Source organism: Xenopus laevis, chromosome 7S (genome assembly GCF_017654675.1).
Source record: "Xenopus laevis strain J_2021 chromosome 7S, Xenopus_laevis_v10.1, whole genome shotgun sequence".
NCBI classification, from domain to species: Eukaryota; Metazoa; Chordata; class Amphibia; order Anura; family Pipidae; genus Xenopus; species Xenopus laevis.
The window spans coordinates 53,724,236-53,743,839 of NC_054384.1; the positions used below are offsets into that span (position 1 = coordinate 53,724,236).

The 19,604-nt window shown below is 40.4% G+C and overlaps 1 protein-coding gene across 2 annotated transcripts in view; it reads right to left on the reverse strand.

The window, feature by feature from the left end:
• Positions 1 to 4,451: 4,451 nt before the first annotated feature.
• mthfr.S (methylenetetrahydrofolate reductase (NAD(P)H) S homeolog) overlaps positions 4,452 to 19,604 on the reverse strand; it is a 36,856-nt gene continuing 21,703 nt past the window's right edge. For both annotated transcript variants that reach the window (XM_018227700.2, XM_018227699.2), the window contains exons 7-12: positions 19,325 to 19,459; positions 19,063 to 19,243; positions 18,350 to 18,532; positions 16,976 to 17,077; positions 9,998 to 10,117; positions 4,452 to 5,219 (exon numbers count right to left, since the gene is read on the reverse strand). In XM_018227700.2, coding sequence (XP_018083189.1) covers positions 5,022 to 5,219; positions 9,998 to 10,117; positions 16,976 to 17,077; positions 18,350 to 18,532; positions 19,063 to 19,243; positions 19,325 to 19,459 — 919 coding nt within the window. In that variant the 3' untranslated portion in view covers positions 4,452 to 5,021. The remainder of the gene's footprint in view (positions 5,220 to 9,997; positions 10,118 to 16,975; positions 17,078 to 18,349; positions 18,533 to 19,062; positions 19,244 to 19,324; positions 19,460 to 19,604) is intronic.

A 19,604-nucleotide genomic window follows, 5' to 3' on the forward strand; every position in this document is an offset into this window, starting at 1 on the left:
GTTTGCCAGTATATGGGGTGAACCAGGTTGCTGCCCTAATGACTTTGCAATGTGCAGGTCAGGAAGAACTGCAAAATCAGCACATTTACAGCATTTTTCAAGGGGCAAAAGTACAAAAATTTATGTTCACCCCAGAAAACCATATATTTTTGGAAAGTACACATTCTGATGAATCTAAAATGGGTATGCACGATTTTCTACTCCAAAGTACCAAGCCGCAAAGCTTTCCTACATTTCGCAATTTTTATGACATATACAAAAATCTCCTCAATACTCCAACTCTAAAGCATTGTATCTCCTACATATCATTATATACCAAGATAAACATGAAAGTCTGGGGTCCGCTGAACAGTTTGATACCCAATATGCATAGGTACCCCTAAGTATGTGGCGTATAGGGGCCCCAGAAAGAAGACACCCCATACGAGTTCTGTAATTCCATATACTGCATAATCAGCACATATACAGCATTTTGCGACAGGCAAAGGTACAAAAAACTAGGTTCACCCCAGAAAACCATATATTTTTGGAAAGTACACCTTCTGCCGAATAAAAATTTGCTAAAACGGTCTTTCGACTCCAAACGTACATACTGCTAAGCAACGCTAAAGGCAGTGGTTTTTATGATATTTCTGAAAATCTCCTAAAAATATTGCAGTTGGTCGCATTTATCTCACCCAATTTCTTACATACAATTGGTACACCCCCTAAATATTGATGCCAAGGGTCTACTGAACAGTTTGATGCCCAATATGCATAAATATACAAAGCAGGTGGGCATGTGCGGACCCCAAATAAAAACAGTGCATAAGAATTTTCTCGCCTGTCAATTCCCTCCTGTGAACATAGCACTCTGACTGCATATAATGTGCCGTAAGACCCCCTAACAGTACAAAGACCCCCCAAAACCATATATTTTTGGAAAGTACACCTTGAGAAGAATAAAAATTTGCTAAAACTATCTTTCTGCTCCAAATGTACATACTGCAAAGCAACGCTAAAGGCAGTGGTTTTTATGATATTTCTGAAAGTTGCCTAAAAATATTGCAGTTGGTCACATTTATGTCACCCAATTTCTTACATACAATTAGAAAACACCCTAAATATTGACGCCAAAGGTCTAATGAACAGTTTAATGCCCAATATGCATAAATATACCAAAGCAGGTGGGCACGTACGGACCCCAAATAAAAACAGTGCATAAGAATTTTTTCGGCTGTCAATTCTATGTCAAGACCAACTAACAGTACAAAGACCCCCCAAAACCATATATTTTTGGAAAGTACACATTCTGACGAACACAGAATTGCTAAAAATGTGTTTGTACCCCAAATTATCAAAGTGTAAATGATGCTAAAAAATTACATAAGGAAAAACAATGCAAGCATAAAACTGCAATAAAAATCACAAAAAAGCAAATACAATTAGGAAAATCAACGAAATAACAAAATAACTGATCCGACAGCGTGGTTAGAGGTCAGAATGCTTGATCCAGTAGTCATGCTGTGAAATCTAAAGTTTTTAGGGAAATAACATAAGGGAAACTTAGAAAATGAACTTAAAAAAAAAAAAAGTGAAAAAAACCCCTATAAGTGTGTGTTTGTGTATGCATGGATGTACAGCTCTAAAAAGTGTATAAATATGTGCATATATGTATTTGAGTAGGTAAATATGTGCAAAAGTTTGAAAAATCAAAAAAATCAGAAAAATCAAAAAAAAAAAAAAAACTACTTTTATTAGTATGTGTACTGTGTATGTGTATGCCTGTAAATACCTGTAAACAAGTAAAAAAAAGGGGCACTTACCAACTCTAGATGAAGAGGAGTCCTTTTCAGTGCTGTAGGGTTGAGAAACACCGACTCACTGCACCAGGAAGTGCGTGGGCGGAGCTAGAGCATGTGAGCTGCTGGTGCTTGCGACATGGAAGCTGTTGCTGCGTCTCTCTGCGACCCTGGAGTGGAGGATCGCCGATCTTTTTCAGGTAAGCTCGTTGCCTAGGGGGTTCTGCTGCTAACTGCTCCTCTCTGCACACTGATTTTGCAGTGTGTGCAGAGAGAGCGCTGTTTTAGTAAAGAACGTAGCTCCTACGTTCTTGGCACTTAAAGCCTTTTTTCAAAAGAACGTAGGAGCTACGTTCTTGGCAGTTAAAAGGTTAAAGGCATTAAAGGAGAAGGAAAGCTACGGAGGCATTTTATTGCCAATAGATTAGCTGCAATAGTGCAAGCTAGAATGCTATATTTATTATGTAGAATGTTTTACCATACCTGAGTAAAAAGCTCTAGAAACTCTCTGTTTGTTTAGAATAGGAGCTGCAGTATTAATGTGGTGTGACATCACTTCCTGCCTGAGTCTCTCCCTGCTCTGGGCTCAGATTACAGTAGAGAAGGGAGGGGTGGGGGGAGAGGAGCTAACTGAGCATGCTCTTGCCCAGGGCAATGAGGTTTAAAGGGGAAGGAAACCTAGTCAGCGCAAACCCCCCACCCCCCTCCCGTTTGTTGCCCACCCTCCCTCCTCCCCCTGGCCTACCCGTCCCGCTGGGCAAATGCCCCTAGCTTGTTACTTACCCTTCTGCGCAGGTCCGGTCCTGGGAGTTCACCGACGACATCTTCTTCCACGCGATCTTCTTCCTGCTGTGAACGGCGTTTTGGCGCATACGCAGTAGGATCATTTCGCCGGTATGGATCTACTGCGCATGCGCCAAAAGTCACGCGCATGCGCAGTAGATCGTACCGGCGAAATGATCCTACTGCGCATGCGCCGTTCAAAGCAGGAAGAAGATCGCGTGGAAGAAGATGTCGTTGGTGAACTCCCTGGACTGGATCTGCGCAGAAGGGTAAGTAACAAGTTAGGGGCATTTGCCCAGCGGGACGGGTAGGCCAGGGGGGAGGAGGGAGGGTGGGCAACAAACGGGAGGGGGGGTGGGGGGTTTGCGCCGACTAGGTTTCCTTCCCCTTTAAGCTGAAAGCAGGAAGTCTGATACAGAAGCCCATGTGTACACAATAGAAGGAAAGAAATGCAGTATTTCTTTTGACAGGGGACTCAGAGCAACATTACTTTCGGGGTTTACTGGTATATTTAGATGGACCTTTCTGATAAAGCTTACTTTTTAACCTTTCCTTCTCCTTTAACTGAATCAGCCATCACAACATCACCCGGCAGTGCATTCCACAATCTCATTGTCCTGACTGTGAAGAACCCTCTACGTTGCTTCAAATGAAAGTTCTTTTCTTCTAGTCTAAAGGGGTGGCCTCTGGTACGATGATCCACTTTATGGGTAAAAAATGTCCCCTGCTATGTCTATAATGTCCTCTAATGTACTTGTAAAGTATAATCATGTCCCCTCACAAGTGTCTTTTTTCCAGAGAAAACAACCCGAACCTTGACAGTCTACCTTCATAATTTAGTCTTCCATCCCACTAACCAGTTTAGTTGCACGTGTCTGCACTCAAGGACTGAGGTCCAAAACTGCACTGCTTACTCCAGGTGAAGCCTTACCAGGGACGCTACTTCATCCGTATATTGAATATATTCCCAATAATAAGCAGACACCGGTATGAATTGTGCCTAAACTTGTTTTTTCCTGGAACTTTCCAAAAGAGCCTACCCCTATTATGAGATAGGACAATTTACATCATTCTCTGCCACTGCTATGCACTGACTTGGGCTTTTTGTTGCAAAAAAAAAAAGTTTTCATTAAAAAAAACAAACAAATAAAACTTCTGTACAGTACTACAGACCATTCATCTAGCTCATGAGCCACCTTACTCACAACAAACAAAGCGAACAAACTAATAAAGGCATGGCATGTTCTGCCAACTTTTTTTTCTTGCTCCCTGCTTTCCACTGTAAGGGAGCACAGCAAATAGCACAAAATGCTGACTCAAGGTAAAATATGTAAAATGAAAATATTTATTGATATGTAATATACATTATTGATATGTATACAAAATATAGAGTTTTTAGTGTTGCTCCTTCAAAATAATTAAACCTTATTAGTTTAAATATTTCTGGTAGTGAAACAGAGCCCACATAACTGTTATACTTTAAAGTCCATGGAACACACATTAAGGCTTTTCTATTTAAAACTAAGCACTGCTGCCATAAAGGTTGAAACAAAACATACACATTTCCTGCTTTAAAATCCTAGTTAAAAATAAGTTAAAAAAACATACAAACAGAATGTGAACATCTGGAGAGCAACGATTAAAAAGACACACACACATCGTCATGTAATGACAATGTTCTAGAGACTAGGGATGCACCGAATCCACTATTTTGGATTCGGCCGAACCCCCGAATCCTTCATGAAAGATTCGGCGAATACCCAACCGAATTTGCATATACAAATTACTGGTGGGAAGGGGAAAACATTTTTTACTTCCTTGTTTTGTGCCAAAAAGTCACGCAATTTCCCTTCCCGCCCATAATTTGCATATGCAAATTAGGATTCGGTTCGGCCGGGTAGAAGGATTCGGCCGAATCCAAATCTTTTTTTAAAAATAGGCCGAATCCTGGCCGAATCCCGAACCAAATCCTGGATTCGGTGCATCCCTACTAGAGACTAAATTAGATATAAAAATGAATCCTAGGGGAGGCCTCAATTTTACACTGTGGTTTTACCTGTAGTGTTCAGTCTTTTCATTTTTAATTTTGTGCACTTAGTAGACCATATTCCGAAAATTAATACCAAATTTGGACATAGGTATAGTGCTATACAATTAGGCCTATGGCACACAGGGTGTATTGTCCTATGGTATTTTTCAGCATGTCACTTTACACAGAATCCATGAGTCACCTCAAGTGCATGGTTGCATTTGGGTGCTTCTGACCGCAGAGAAAATGCCTTGTGTGTCATAGGCCTGAAGAATTCTTTGAACCAAAACTGGGATACACAAATTCTTGGACGGAAGGGGGGAAAATGGCACAGTCCATCTCACAACCATTTGAATAAATTTAAATTGCACTTGGATTCCTCCGTTAGCCACGAGGTAGTAGGCACAGCAGCAGGATACAGCTTTTCCTCACTGGTCAGTTGGGCTATCATGCTCTTTAAAGGTGTCCTCTATAACCTGCCACAAGCAATTCTCAAGGGGGAAATCATTGTCCACCAGATTTACCAAGTAGTAGTTGTCATGAATATACTGAATAATCATACGGGATGGAGATTCCTCTTCATAGAATTTGGCCCACTGTTCAATCCACAGGGCAAAGGCTTCATCCTGTCGGTAAAAATAAATTTTAAGATTGAGAAGTCTTTTTATCCTGTAAATACATAGCAACAGTGTTGAGAGCTGCTAAATAACTGCAAAATGAAATACACAATATATACAGTTTTGTTCAGAATAATAGTGTGTTTAAACTCCGGCTTCCAAACCAAAATTTGATAGAGGCCCACATAACACAGAAACCCCCAATATATCCATCACAGTTACCCGTTTCTTCAAAAAGTATGAATAAATGCCGTTTTCTATGCTATAATCCAGCTGTTTAACAGTTCCTCTCTTTCTGCATCATTTGAAATCTTGGCAGGGAAGGAGGGACTAAAACACTGTTGTTACAAATTGTAACAACTATTCCACAGCTTACAGACAGCATGCAGGAACGACATAACCCAAAATCCATTGCACTGTGATGTTCCATTCCTTATTAAAATCATAAGTGCAGGAAATTGTGGGGTTTGGAGGATGCAGGCTGAGGACAGCTGGCTAGTGATACAAAGTAACTACTCAGCCAGCTCAGCAAATAGTCAGAGAGATCAGGAGAGCAGGGGGCTAGGCTTAGGGAACTGTCAGAAACCATCTGCATATTTTTTAAATGATGTATATTGCAAAGTTGCTTGAAATTATGTTTACTTTTCAAAAAGCCTCAGTTATATTTTCGTGGCGTTCCCCTTTAAAAATTTTTTAATAAAAATCAATATCCTTATAATAGCTTTTATTTCCTTTTTTTTTTTGTACATTTTTATTAAGTATTATTTTTTTCCAGAAAAGAAAAATAAAACATTCCATACTTTTGATATTGCATATGTACATTATATACTAAAGAGCTGGTTATCTCAAGTCCGAGTTACAAGCATATTTTGTTCTGGATATTATCATACATGTTGAAACATAAATAAACAAACAAAAAACAAAGCTATACCTTGCAGAATGTAATTACGGTTGATTGGTAAAATATTGTACATTACACAACTTAGCCATTCTAATGCCTATCCGATTTCCATTTCTGAGAAGACATCATGTGCTTACTAGAGGTTAGCTTTTATTTCCATACATGCATAAGCAATGGGAACACTACACATTCTATTTCAAATCAAAACAAAAAGAAACAAATGATCAAATTTGTGTTATTCCATTACAGAAAGTGAAGAATATTAGGCTGTTCAAAAAATAATGTCTGCATTCTTTACAAACGCAAAAGATTTTGCTTTCATTTGAATCACTGAACTAATATTAAGTCCCATAACCAATCACCAACTTCTGGCACCGGTTACATTCCACAGTTGTGCATCTCTTGGTTTTGCCTCAGAAACAGCATTTTTGATGTCCATGATCCCTGGTATGTGATAAATCCCCATAGCATGATGCTTGCACCACCGTACTTCACTGTCTTCACAGTGTACTGTGGCTTGAATTCAGTGTTTGGGGGGTCATCTGACAAACAGACTGTGGCCCTAGACCCAAAACAATCTTGCTTCCATCAATCCACAAAATGCTGCACCATTTCTCTTTAGGCCAGTCAATGTGTTCTTTGGCAAATTGTAACCTCCTCAGCACATCTTTTTTTCAACCATGGGACTTTGTGGGGGCTGCTTGTCGATAGCCTGGCTTCACATAGGTGTCTTCTAATTGCATCGGTACTCACAGGAAACTTTAGACCTGTAAGGATACTTACCTGTCAGTTCGTCCTCGTCGATCCGCGGTGCTGCGTCGGTTTGAGATGTGCGTCCTATTAGGCGTAATTTTTAGACATTGGCCTCATGATGTCAGAGCGGGCGTTAATTACCTGCGTCAATCGGCGCATGTGCTTTGTGTATTTAAAGATGCCAGGGACTATTGACAGATTGCCAAGTGATCTTTTGCTCCTGCCTTTTTCCTGCTCTTCTGATTTGACTTTCTGGTTTGACTTCGGTTTGTTTGACCCTTGATTCTTTGCTGCCAGACCCGATCACAGCCTGTTTCAGACTCTTCGCTGCCTGTACTGACCTCAGCCTGCTTAACGACCTTGAATCTATGCTGTCTGACCATGGCTCATCCTTGACCTCATTTGGTTCCTCAGATCCAGTAATTCCCGTTTTCAGTACTCCTGCCTATTCATACAATCCTTCCCCTGTCCTCAATTCCAGGGGTTAGTATTGTGGAATCTGTAGGTGTTGCTTTTAAGCATCTGAACGGGAAACACTAAACCTAGGTACGTGATAAGACCTTCTTTGATCATCCTGGAGCTGATCATTGGCTGAGTCTGCAATTTTGGCTATTCTATCAATTTGAATGGTCGTTTTCGGTTTTCTCCCACGTCTTCCAAGTTTTGGTTGCCATTTTAAAGCTTCGGAGACCATTTTAGCTGAACAGCCTATAATTTTCTGCACACTCCTTTATATGTTTTCCCCACTCCAATCAACTTTTTAATCAAAGTACGCTCTTCTGAACGACCCATGCACTATAACCAGCGTTCACAACATTTGCTGCCTTCCTTTCTTAAATAAGGGCCGTAATTGACACCTGTTTTTTTTTACAGAATTAAGGACCTCCCTAATCGAACCCTATAATTATGAACAAACCTTAATTAATGATTCAATTACACAGAATCAGCAGCATGGATGTCATGACTGTTGGGTCTGTTGGTTTTCTATTACTCTACTACACCTATTAGTAAATAATTTGCCATGTAGAAATAAAAACGGTGATTGAGCAGGTTAGTGATGTTGGACTATTATTCTGTACAAAACTGTATATATACACATACTTATATAGACATATCAATATCAACACGCACATATATAGAAATATATATTCCAATACCCATACTAACTGTAGATCTTAAGATCAATCTAGTCTTAGCTACTATGCTTGTCAAAGTAATCAAAGTCACTCTTTAAGGCAGGGATACCCAACCTTTTGAACCCGTGAGCAACATCGAGAAGTTAAAGGGGTTGGGGAGCAACACTAGCATGAAAAATGTTCTTGGGGTGCCAAATAAGGGCTGTGATTGGCCATTTTGTAGCCCCTATGTGGATTGTCAAGCTACATTGAGACTCTGTTTGGTTTATATACAACCAAAACTTGCCTCCATGCCAATAATTGAAAAATAAGCAATTGCTTTGAGGCCACTGGGAGCAACATCCAAGGGGTTGGAGAGCAACATGTTGCTCACGAGCTACTGGTTGGGGACCACTGCTTTAAGGCATCAATAAAATCTGCCTTCACTGCATAAACTGGCAGGGCATTCCAATACCTTACTGTCCACCTTGTAAGGCACCTTTTCCAAGCTTTAAATAAAAGCTCAATTCCCCAAATCTAACTACTAAAGGTATGGGACCTGTCATCCAGAATGCTCCCAATCAAGAGTTTTCTGTATAATGGATATTTTCGTAATTTTGATCTTTATACCTTAAGTCTACTAGAAAAATCATGAAAAAATAAACTAAACCCAGTAAGGTGGTTTTACTTCCAATAAGGATTAATTATATCTTCGTTTGGAAGTACATGGTACTGTTTTCTTATTACAGAAAAAAAGGAAATCATTTTTTTAAATTTTGGATTATTTCGATGAAATGGACGATGGCCTTAATTCGTTTTCTTTCTGGATAACGGATCCCGTACCTCTACCATATTTCAATTTGTGTATGATCAGCTATCTGCAGAACACCAACCTGTGTGGGAGCATGGTAGAAAAAAAGTCCTTCAAAAAGAATAGCTTGTTTTCAAAAAAAGCATAAAAGTGCAAAATTATAGTGCTGTTTATACCTTATACTGTCCATATTTCAGAAATTACACCTACAATGAAGGAAGGTCCAGGAATGTCTAGCTTTCACACTACCAAAACATTTCTCTGATGAACTAATTTCAGCTTGCCGGTCATATAAAGTCCACAAATGGGTGACCTAGATTTGTGTTTTAGGTCAAATTTATTTTCATTATCAAAAAAAGTTCTTGGTACATAGCCATATAAAGGAGCCATAAAAGACTGAAATAAATTTGATACCAGGGAAAAAGAACAGCAGGCACTGACAGATCCCACGGACAGGCGACGTAAAAGAACTGCAGACTTTATTAGGCAAAAATAAACAAAGCCTTACTCGTTTTGTGCAGTTGGGCACTCAAGCATGGGCCCTACGATTAAGTGCTGAAATGCATAAGGCTTGGTTTATTTTTGCTTAATAATGTCTGCAGTTCTTTTACTTCGCCTGTCTGAGTGATCTGTGAGTGCCTGCCATTCTTTTTCCCTGGTATCAAATAGCGATGTAACGAATCCCTTGGTTTGGGATTCGGCCTTTTTCAGCAGGATTTGGATTCGGCTGAATCCTTGAGCCTGGCCGAACCGAATCCAATCCTAATTTGCATATGTAAATTAGGGGCGGGAAGGGAAATTACATGACTGTCACAAAACAAGTAATTTTTTTTACACATTTTCCTTTCCCACCACTAATTTGCATATGCAAATTTGGATTCGGATTATCTTTCACGAAGGATTCCGCCGAATCCCAAATAGTGGATTCGGTGCATCCCTAGTATCACATTTATTTCAGTCTATCATATGATGTGATGCCATTAAAACTACAAAATAGTCAATCATTGCAATATTACTCAGACTGATACAAATAAAAGTAAAATGGTTATATGTGGAATGACTTTTAAATATATTTGCACTCATCGCTTCAGCTTTACTATTGAAAGGATGATATAAGATAAGAATCAAATAATAACATAAGTAACACATGTAAATGTTTGTGATTTATTTCTACAAAATACCATGTGCTAAAAGCTACAAACTTTACCTTCCAAAACATGAAGCTAACTGGATCCACGACCGTTGGCTGAACAATTTCACGTCCTGGAAAGATTCCCCACGTCACAGCATTTGGTTGTAAATCTGCAGCATTGGTAATGTTTTTACCCTAGAAAATGGGGAAGAATAGTTCACACCTTGTGAAATGCTGTATTTTAGGAGTGCTCTCTAGTTGCACTTAAGATTTCTTTAACTTTATAATCCTGCATCTTCTATAACAAATATCTCACCTGATGCTATTTATAGAGGACACATGAAAGTGCCAAAAAAGGCTACTGCAATTTTTTTTTTCTCAAATAAGTTTGATTGAGAGAAAAGAATACAGCCAAGCATACATTTGACTATGAATCTTGAAATAAACATTAGAGTTAGTTGCTCATTGTCTGTGTCCTTGCTACCCAGGGTTTTGTCCTGAGTTGGTATTCCAATTTGTTTTCTTGTTATTAGTACTTTAGTTTTCACCCGGGGAGGGGAGTCAGCGCCATCAAGGCTTCCTGTCCAGAGGTGTCAGATTTGTATATGTGTAATCATTTGGCCTTTCTTGTCCAGTGCTGCTCTTTCCATTGCTGCCACATTATCCATGGCTGAATGCCATTCTTTGAATGACGGTGGGGAGCAATCCTTCCAGTGTAGGGTAATCAGTCTCCTTGCATGGAACAGTGCTTTTGTGATGAAAATTGTAGTATACTTGTCCAGGTCCAATGTTAGAAGGCAGGTTCTGACTCGGCAGGTGCTCTTCCCCAGGATGGCTTTAGTCGACCATGCACATATATCTTGCCAGTACTGTTGGAGTTTTGCACAGTTCCATAAAGTATGCACCAGGGTAGCAACTTCATATTACATCTAAGGCATAGTGGTGACTGTACAATTTTCATGACATGGAGCATATGTATAGTATAGTAAGCCCTATGTATCAAATATAGTTGCAGTAATCTATGTCTTTGGGACATAGAGACTATCAGAGGCGAGCCCAGGATCCAGTCGCATTGGACATCTGTGATTGCCCCAACTTCCCCCTCCCATAGAGCCCTAGCAGGGATTTCCAGATCATTATGTATTGGCTAATGGAGTTGCTTGTATAGAGTAGAAAGCTTACCCTTTCGATTACTGTTCAGTAGTGTATCTACAATGGGTGAATCAGCAAGAGTAATTGATTACTTTCTGGATTGTTTACTTAGGGCCATTCTTAGCCTATGATGCATAAACCATTGAGTTGTAGGTAGTTGCCTTATATCGTGCAGGGTTTGCATTGTTATAACTTGATTATTTTCCCATACATCTCTTAAAGTGTTGAGGTTGAGTGTAACCCAGACTCCCGGGGGGTTAAATGTGGCCAGGTGAGGAAATTCTGCACTATCCCATATGGGTGTCTGTGGTAGGTAGTGGTTATATTGGAATATCTTGTGTGCTTGATTTATAACTTTTGATTGCAGCATAACCAGAGATGGGGTGGATTTGTGGGGTTTCTTAACTAATAGTGCCTGCCACGGAGAATTTGTATACCCAGTTATGGTCCCCCACATGTGGTACAATGTCAGGGACAGTTCCTGGTGGATCATTTGGGAGATATGCAGTAGTTGGGCTGCAATATAATATAAACAGGTATCAGGGAAGGTCACTGCCCCCCCCCCATCCCTTAGTCTCATTAGAGTGGGTAAACATAGTCTAGCTGTGGTGGTTACCCATATAAATTTGCCAAATAATGCATTCAGTTTAGTAAACACTGTTTTGGGTATGTGAGTGGGAGGATGCCATAGAATGTACAACAACTTAGGTTATATACATTTTAACCAGATGCATCTTACCAGCTGGGCCAATTGGCAAATTACCCCAATTTTACATTTATCCTGTACCCACTGCACCAGTGGATCCAGGTTGAGTGTTGTAAACTGTGAGATAGGTAGAGAGATTTGAACCCCCAAGTATGTGAACTTGTTGGTGACTTGGAGTGGACATGCTGATAGGGACTCCCCCTACTCCCTCTCATCTAGCAGAAATAGATTCAATTTAGTTGCATTCGTTTTTAGGCCTGATATGGAGCCAAATACCACTGAGTTCGGTCAGGGCTGCTAGGGATGGGCCTCTATCCCCCAGATAAACTAGGGTATCATCCGGATATAGTTGCATTTTTTCACATTGTCCTGCTATCTTGAACCCCTGTATTCGTGAGTATAAGTGAAATGCCTGAGCAAAGGGCTCTATGGCCAGTGCAAACAGAAGAGGGGATAGAGGACAACACTGCCTCGTGCCCCTTGCTAGGGTGAAGCCTTCTGTGCATTTTGAGTTTATGCGGAGTTGCCCTGGGGTGTTTGTACAGCATTTGCACTATTTTGATAAACTTGGGTCCAAAACCAACCCCAGATAGGACCTGCCAAAGATAAGGCCACTTAACTGTGTTGAAGGCCTTAACTATATCAAGGGCCGTTATTCCTTTGTTCTTGTGAGGGGCTAGTAGGTTAAGATACAGGCGTCTAGTATTTAGGGCAGTGGTTTTGGCAGGTATGAACCCTATCTGGTCTGGATTAATTAGGTGGGTTATAACCTTCCCCAGTCTCCGGGCCAGTACTTTTGTGTATATTTTTACATCAGCTGTCAGTAGTGGGATAGGTCGAAAGGATTCACACAGCTGGGGGGTCCATTCCTGGCTTTGGTAGGAGTACAATCGCTGCTTCATAGAGGGAGTGGGAGAAGTGGCCAGCCCCAATCGCTTCCTCGTAGAGGCGCAGGAGCAGGGGGTTAAGGTTCCAGGGTGCCTTTATAAATTTCAGTTGGAATACCTTCTGATCCAGAGGCATTGCCTAGGGGGAATGAGTCTATTGCCTCTTGGATTACTATTATATTAAGGTCAGCTTCCATAAAGTCCCTGAACTCCTGCAGAAACACGGGGAGTTACAGTGGGTGAGAAACTGCTTAATATCATTTTCAGTTACCTTTGATTTGGAGGCGTATAGATCCCTATAGAACTCAACCAGCATCCCCTTGACCTTATCAAGTTCTGTGTGTAATATACCTGGTGAGTCTTTCAGGGCTGGGATGGGTGGAGGTGTATGATTTGGCCAAATGGGCCGGTAGGTGACCCCGGCTTCTCCCCATGCTCATAAATGTTAACTTTCGAGAAGTTATGCTTACATTGCGCCTTTTGTTTGAGGTGCTATAGATATTTTTCTTGTGCCTCCCCCAGCTGCTGCATGGTTTCTGGCCTTGGGATAGCGGCAGCTAGTGCGTCTATGTGGGTTATTTGTTGCTCTAGTGCTTTTTGTGCTGATAATGACTGTATGCCGTTATCTCAGCTGTTATTTGAGTTTCTTATAAAGGTTTATAAGGAGTCCCAGAAGGAAAGGATACAATTAGTATTTATGTTAGACAACATAAAGTCTTTTATGTTATTTTCTACTGACTCCTTATTGTCTAGTATGTTGAGCCAGATTGGGTTGATGGAAGGCCGGGGCGTGCCACTTTATATGGGAGATTCATTTGTAAACGCAATGGGGCATGGGCAGATATCCCCCTGGGCAGATATGAGGCATTACTCATATAAGGTATCATTGCAGCATTAATAAAGGCCACATAAATGCTCGACAGAGCTAGATGAGATGAGGTGAAGCAAGAGAATTTACTTGTGTTTGGGTTAGCTGTCCTACAGGGGTCACTTAGAGCCAATGAAGACATCATCCTAGCCAGCTGTGTATTTTTTGGCAATGGTTTAGTTGGATGCCAACTTATCCAGTCCAGGGAAGGCACTAAGACCTTGTTAAAGTCCCCTGCCACTACCACTAGTGCGTGTGGGAATAAGGTCATCTGGTCAGATAGAGTGTGTATCACTTCAGTGTCAAAAGGGGTGGGATGTAGATATTGGCTAACAGCAATTCACAGGAGTATATAGAGCAATGCAAAAAAAGGAACCTTCCCTTACTATCGTACTTGAGAGATCTAAATCTAAATGGGACCGACTTGCCAGGATAGAGACTCCTGAGGAGTATGGGGCATGATAGGTCCACCCAAACCAGGGACTTTTTAGTGCCCTTAGTTTGGACCCTGTGAGGTGGGTTTCTTGTAGGAATGCAATAGATGTCTGATGAACTTTTAAGAAATTCATTACCAATCTGCGCTTAATAGGGAAGTTTAACCCCCTCACATTCCAACTAGTTATGTACATCGCCATTCCGCTATTGGGTAGTTACTGTTACATGCATAGTCACAGACTGCCTTTACTTTGTAGACCCTTTGAGCGTTATTTGTCTCTTAATCATAAAATAACCATTTAACATTAGTTTACACATACATTTCTCAAACAGTTTAGAACACAACATTTTTCCACTCGTACCCCCTCCCCTTCCACCCCATCCCCAAATGGGGGTAGAATTAATCCCTGAAGGAACTTTAACAGTAAAGCTGGCCATAGATGTTGAGATCAGATCCTCATCGTAAGACCATGATCTTCTAGGAACGATCATACAAATTCACCATCAACTAAAAAGACCAATTTGCCAGGAAAACAAAGGTTAGCTGCCTGCTTGGCCCTGCAAACATAGATTGCACTGGGACCGACAAAGATTTTTTGACCTGGCCAATCAATTTCCTGACAGATGTCAGGCGAAAAATCGTAATATGTATGATCGTTTGAATCCCACTAACCGCACGATAATTTCGAAGGATTGGTCCGACTTCCCTAAAATCGGTCGTTCAGCAAGAAGAATCGTCGCGTCTATGGGGAGCTTTAGTGCAGTAGTGGCACTGTAACCTGGCCCTTTTTAGGACCGTGAACAAGTACTATGAAAAAGGGTGAAGTTTTGTCCCCCTCTCTCCTGAGCTGCGAGTAATCGGTGTGTGAGGCTTTTAACAGCTTGAGCAGGGGCCTAATGGGATTTGCAGCCTTTGCCGCTGGTGAATATGCAGGCCCAGTAATTGTCCCAGAAGTGAAGGTGAGGACTTAAGTCCTCATTCAATGTTGAGATAATACTCAGTCACTTGCCTGATACTGGTATGGCATCGGTTCCGATGTGGTTATTGCAGCGGTGGGATGTTGTTTGCGTTTAACCAAGTATTAGCCTCCTGTGGGGAAGTGAAGAAGTGTGATGTTCTATTGGCAATGACCTGCAGGCGGGCAGGATAAAGAATTATGTAGACAAGTTTGGCTGCGCTCAGCCTTTTCTTTGTTTCCAGGAATTTAGCGCGTTGCCTCTGAACATCCGCCGAATAATCCGCGTAGATGGAGATGGTTGCAGACTGGTATCGGATGGCTTCCCTGGTTCGCACCAACAAGAGGATCATGTCTCTTATCTCGAGTATTGAGCAGCCTGGCGATGAGGGGTCTCGTAGGAGCTCCCGGCGGCAGCTGTCTTGTTGAAATTCGGTGAGCCCTCTCAACCGCAAATGCATGCGAGAGATTGGCCCGGCCGAATACTTCCGCTAGCCATGTTTCAACAAATGTCTCCGGTTTGTCTCCTTCAACTTTCTCCGGGAACCCCAGGAACCGGAATTTATTGTGGCGGAGACTGTTCTCCAGGTCATCGGCCTTTGCGATGTTACTGCATCCGTGCCACTGAGGCTCCTGTATTCGCTCCGGAAGAGGGCCGCACCTGTCCTCCAGATCACTCACCCTCCGTTCTGCCTCTGTTGTCCTGTCCCTTAACTTCTGCAGATCTTGTTTTATAATGGTGAGATCAAGTGGTCTCTCATCTGTCTTAGCGCTGATTAGGGCGGCACATGCTTCAATAGATGCCCTGATCTCTTGCAGTATATCTTGAAGCGTAGTTTCAGGCCCTGGCTGTGAGGAGCGAGCGCTGGTTGGAGAGTCGGTGCCATCTTGCTTGTCTTTGCGGGCAAATTTTCCCAACTTGGCAGCTGACAGGGATGCCCATTTCTGAGCTCTGTTTTGCCCCATGAGTACCCTCTGAGGTAGTGGTTGCCAATTCACTTCTTCTGGAGATGTTTTGGTAGGCTAATTATAGCCTTTCTTCAGGATAAATATGGCTCAGGGAGGTAGCACATGTCCGCTCACATGAAGCCTCAGGCCACGCCCCCCCAGCTACTGCAATTTACTGGTTTCCTTTCAAACATCTAATATTGTTGATTAAGCAAAGTCAATGATATAGAGTACTGTAACAATATTTGTAAAATGTATTCTCTGAAAAATAAGGTATGTTGTCATGTTGGTTTGAAGAAATTAAAAAAAGTGTTTTAAAGTAATTAAAATATAACGTACTATTGCACTGCACTGAAAAAGTGAGAGTGTTTGCTTCAGAAACACTACTGTAATTTATATTAAACAAGCTGCGTGTAGAAATTAAATAATACAAAGCTTGTCTTTTATATGCTGTGTATCCTGTGCATTTTCTCCTTTTTCAGCTTTGCATGGTTGCCCCATGGCTACACAGCATGTTTTTTAATATAAACTATTGTAGAGTTTCTGAAGCAAACACCAGCTGTACTAGTGCAGGACAACAGTAGATTATATGTTCAAACTTTTTTTGGTGTTACTGTTCCTTTTAAAAATGACACCTGGCTCCAAATTGTCTCAAGTATAGGGACAGGGGTTCTCTGGGCCAATCATAAAAAAATGAGGGTTTTAGTTTCCATTTATACAATAACAACAGACATATGGAAGACATATCATACATCTGTTTATCAAGATTCCACAAGCTAAACTAAAAAATCAGTCAGACTGAGGAGATATTGCACCCAACCCAGATGCCTAAACTCCAATGTCATCTCACTGGATAGTAAATGTTGCCTTTAGAATGTTCAAGTCTAATTGGGGATCAGTACCTCACTCCTTAGGGTGCATTTAAATGGAGCATTTAACTGAAAAGTTGTATTTCCTTGATTTAGATTCCAATTAGATATTGAGTCAAGGAAAAAAAACTGACTAAAATGAGGAAACATAGGCTCATTTCATTGGGTGTGTTCATAGAACATTTGTAAAATTTTAGGGCCAGGGATTTGCTTCGTCTGGTATTCGACTTACGTGTACATTGACTATATGATAGTTCATACGTGGCTCATATCGCTTAAGCACTTTGATCAGGGCAGAGACCATTTCACTGGATGTGAAGAATTCAAGATAGGCCTATGAATAAGAAAAAAATGTGGTTGGCACATGCATTTACAATAAAATGAGAAATATAAAACATTTGATATTCTTATAATCACTGGATTATTGCTCATTTAAAAATACCATATTGTGTAAATTCTCAAATTATGCAATAAATACATGTATAATTGTTTTATGGATATTTAAGAGCAAAGTAAATTAAGTCAGTGTATTCATTTTAAGTTGCTTTCCTTTCAGCTGGCAGCTCTATGTTATTGTCCCACTGAAAACATTTTTCGTTAAAGGCTAAGATAATATGAATATTAAAGAGCATCTGTTGTGAAAATTAAAATTCAATATACTGTAACTCCTCACAAAAATTATAAATGAAAATAAAATCAATTTAATTCTGTGCCATTACTGAAATAATCAAGTTACTCTTCCTTACCCCCTACTTTTCATTTACTCTGCATGCAGGAATCAAGTATTGAAGCCAACTTTTTCAGTTTGCTGTTCCTTGTTTCCATGAGACTGAGGTTATTGGTAGTTCTGTTTAAACCTTACACGTATAAAGGGCAGTGATGTAGTTTATTTGTTTAGTCAGTCAGTACTACTGTATGGATCTGTATGAGACACAGACACCTTCAAAGATCAGTATTACCGGCTTAGACTATCTCCCCATTATATAGTTATAAATAAAACATGTTGGAGGGAGGGTGGTCATGTTTAGGAAGCAGCAACTTTAGGCGACTATTGAAAACGCATCGCCGCGTGTGCATTAGCGCAGGCGACTTTTCATTGTAGCCTATGGGGAAAAACGCTGAGGCAGTTCGGGGAGATAGTCGCTCAAAAGTCAAGGTGATTGGTCGCCAGGCGACAAAATCTCCCCGAATCTCCTCGTGTGGCCATACCCTTAAAGTAATCTGTGTCTCATAGAGATCCATACAGTTTGCTTTATACACCTTCAAAGATCAGTATTAATGGATGAGAATTCTCTGCTATGGAAACAACATATACAGATGTGGAACAGTCTGAATTCTTTGCAGCTTCCTTAACATTACCCCCCGCCACCCAATATGTTAGCTTTATAATAAGGGTTTAAAATAAACTAGTAAAATATCAACAAATGTGTCGGCAATTCCATTTTGTTATAAGCCCTGTGAGTGCTTGCCTTCTTTATGGAGATAGATATATATATATATATATATATATATATATATATATATATATATATATATATATACATATATATATATATATATATATATTAAATTATTCTGCAACAGGCCACTTTGACCTTGGCATTACCTTTTGAAAGACATAACCTCTGCTGGGACCCCAGCCCATTATTGGGTCTGTGGAGGGCTTCCCATTGACATTTGGTTGGGAGTTGATAGTCAGAATTCCCCTCTTATTAACTTTCTGTAGTTCATTCTTGAGTAGATTGGTCTCTGGAGCTAGAGGATCATCATTCCATGGTAAACAGGTAACCTATGTACGGAAGAAGCAGTTGCTTTATAGTACAGAGACTCCAATCAGAAAATCGAAATGTTCAAATCACACCAATATACACCTAGTATGTGCAAGGCTTACCTTTACTATTAACAGTTCCAGCAAATTTGTGTGTACCAAATTTATAACAGGAAATTGTGCACCAAAAGTCATGATAAAATACACGAGTTACAGTATTTTAACTATATAACCACAGGCATGGGATCACTTATCCAGAAAGAGGTTATCAAAAAATCTATAAATTATGGCAAGGCCTCATCCATAATGCATTTTAAGCAAATAATTCTAATTTTTAAAAATGATTTCCTTTTTCTCTATAAAAACAAAGTGCCAGTCCAGTCCAGTAGCTTGTACTCTTCCTTTTTAAGATGCATGAATCCGATTGAGTTTATTTAATGTTTAAATGATTTTTGTAGACTTAACATAAGGAGATCCAAATAACTGAAAGATCCCTTATCTGGAAAGCCCTGGCTTCTATACATGTATATAGAACTGGGAGACAGTCTTACTTTGTGCCCATTAGGGTTAGGTTCTCCAGAGATGTAATGCGTAAACACTTCAAACACACTCTCTTCACTGGTGAGTTCTTGTCCCCACATTTTCAATAATTCTTCTCGTGGAGATTTACTTTTCAGGTAAAAGAGGTAATAGTCCTTTAAGTCGCCAAAAGCTGGAGAGGAGGAGTTGCCCCTTAAACGAATAAGTAAAAATTTAACTAAAAGACCTGGACATTTTTCCAGAACAATTAAAGGCACTTGTCAGTAAACATACCAACGCCCATTTGGAAACTCATCCCACTCCTGTGTACGATGTATGTAACTCTTTGGCCGACTAGCCCAAAAAATTGGACGGACATCTTCTACTCTTCGCTTAGGATGTGCACTCATAGCCCAAGGCATGGGTCGCCTAATAGTGAAAAAGAAAGTCAAACATATATTATGAACACCACTGTATCCAGCTGGCATGCCAGACCATAAAAGTAATATATTGTCAATTGGAAAAATTTAATTTATCTGTCAGAAGAACTACTTCAATAATATAGAAACTTATG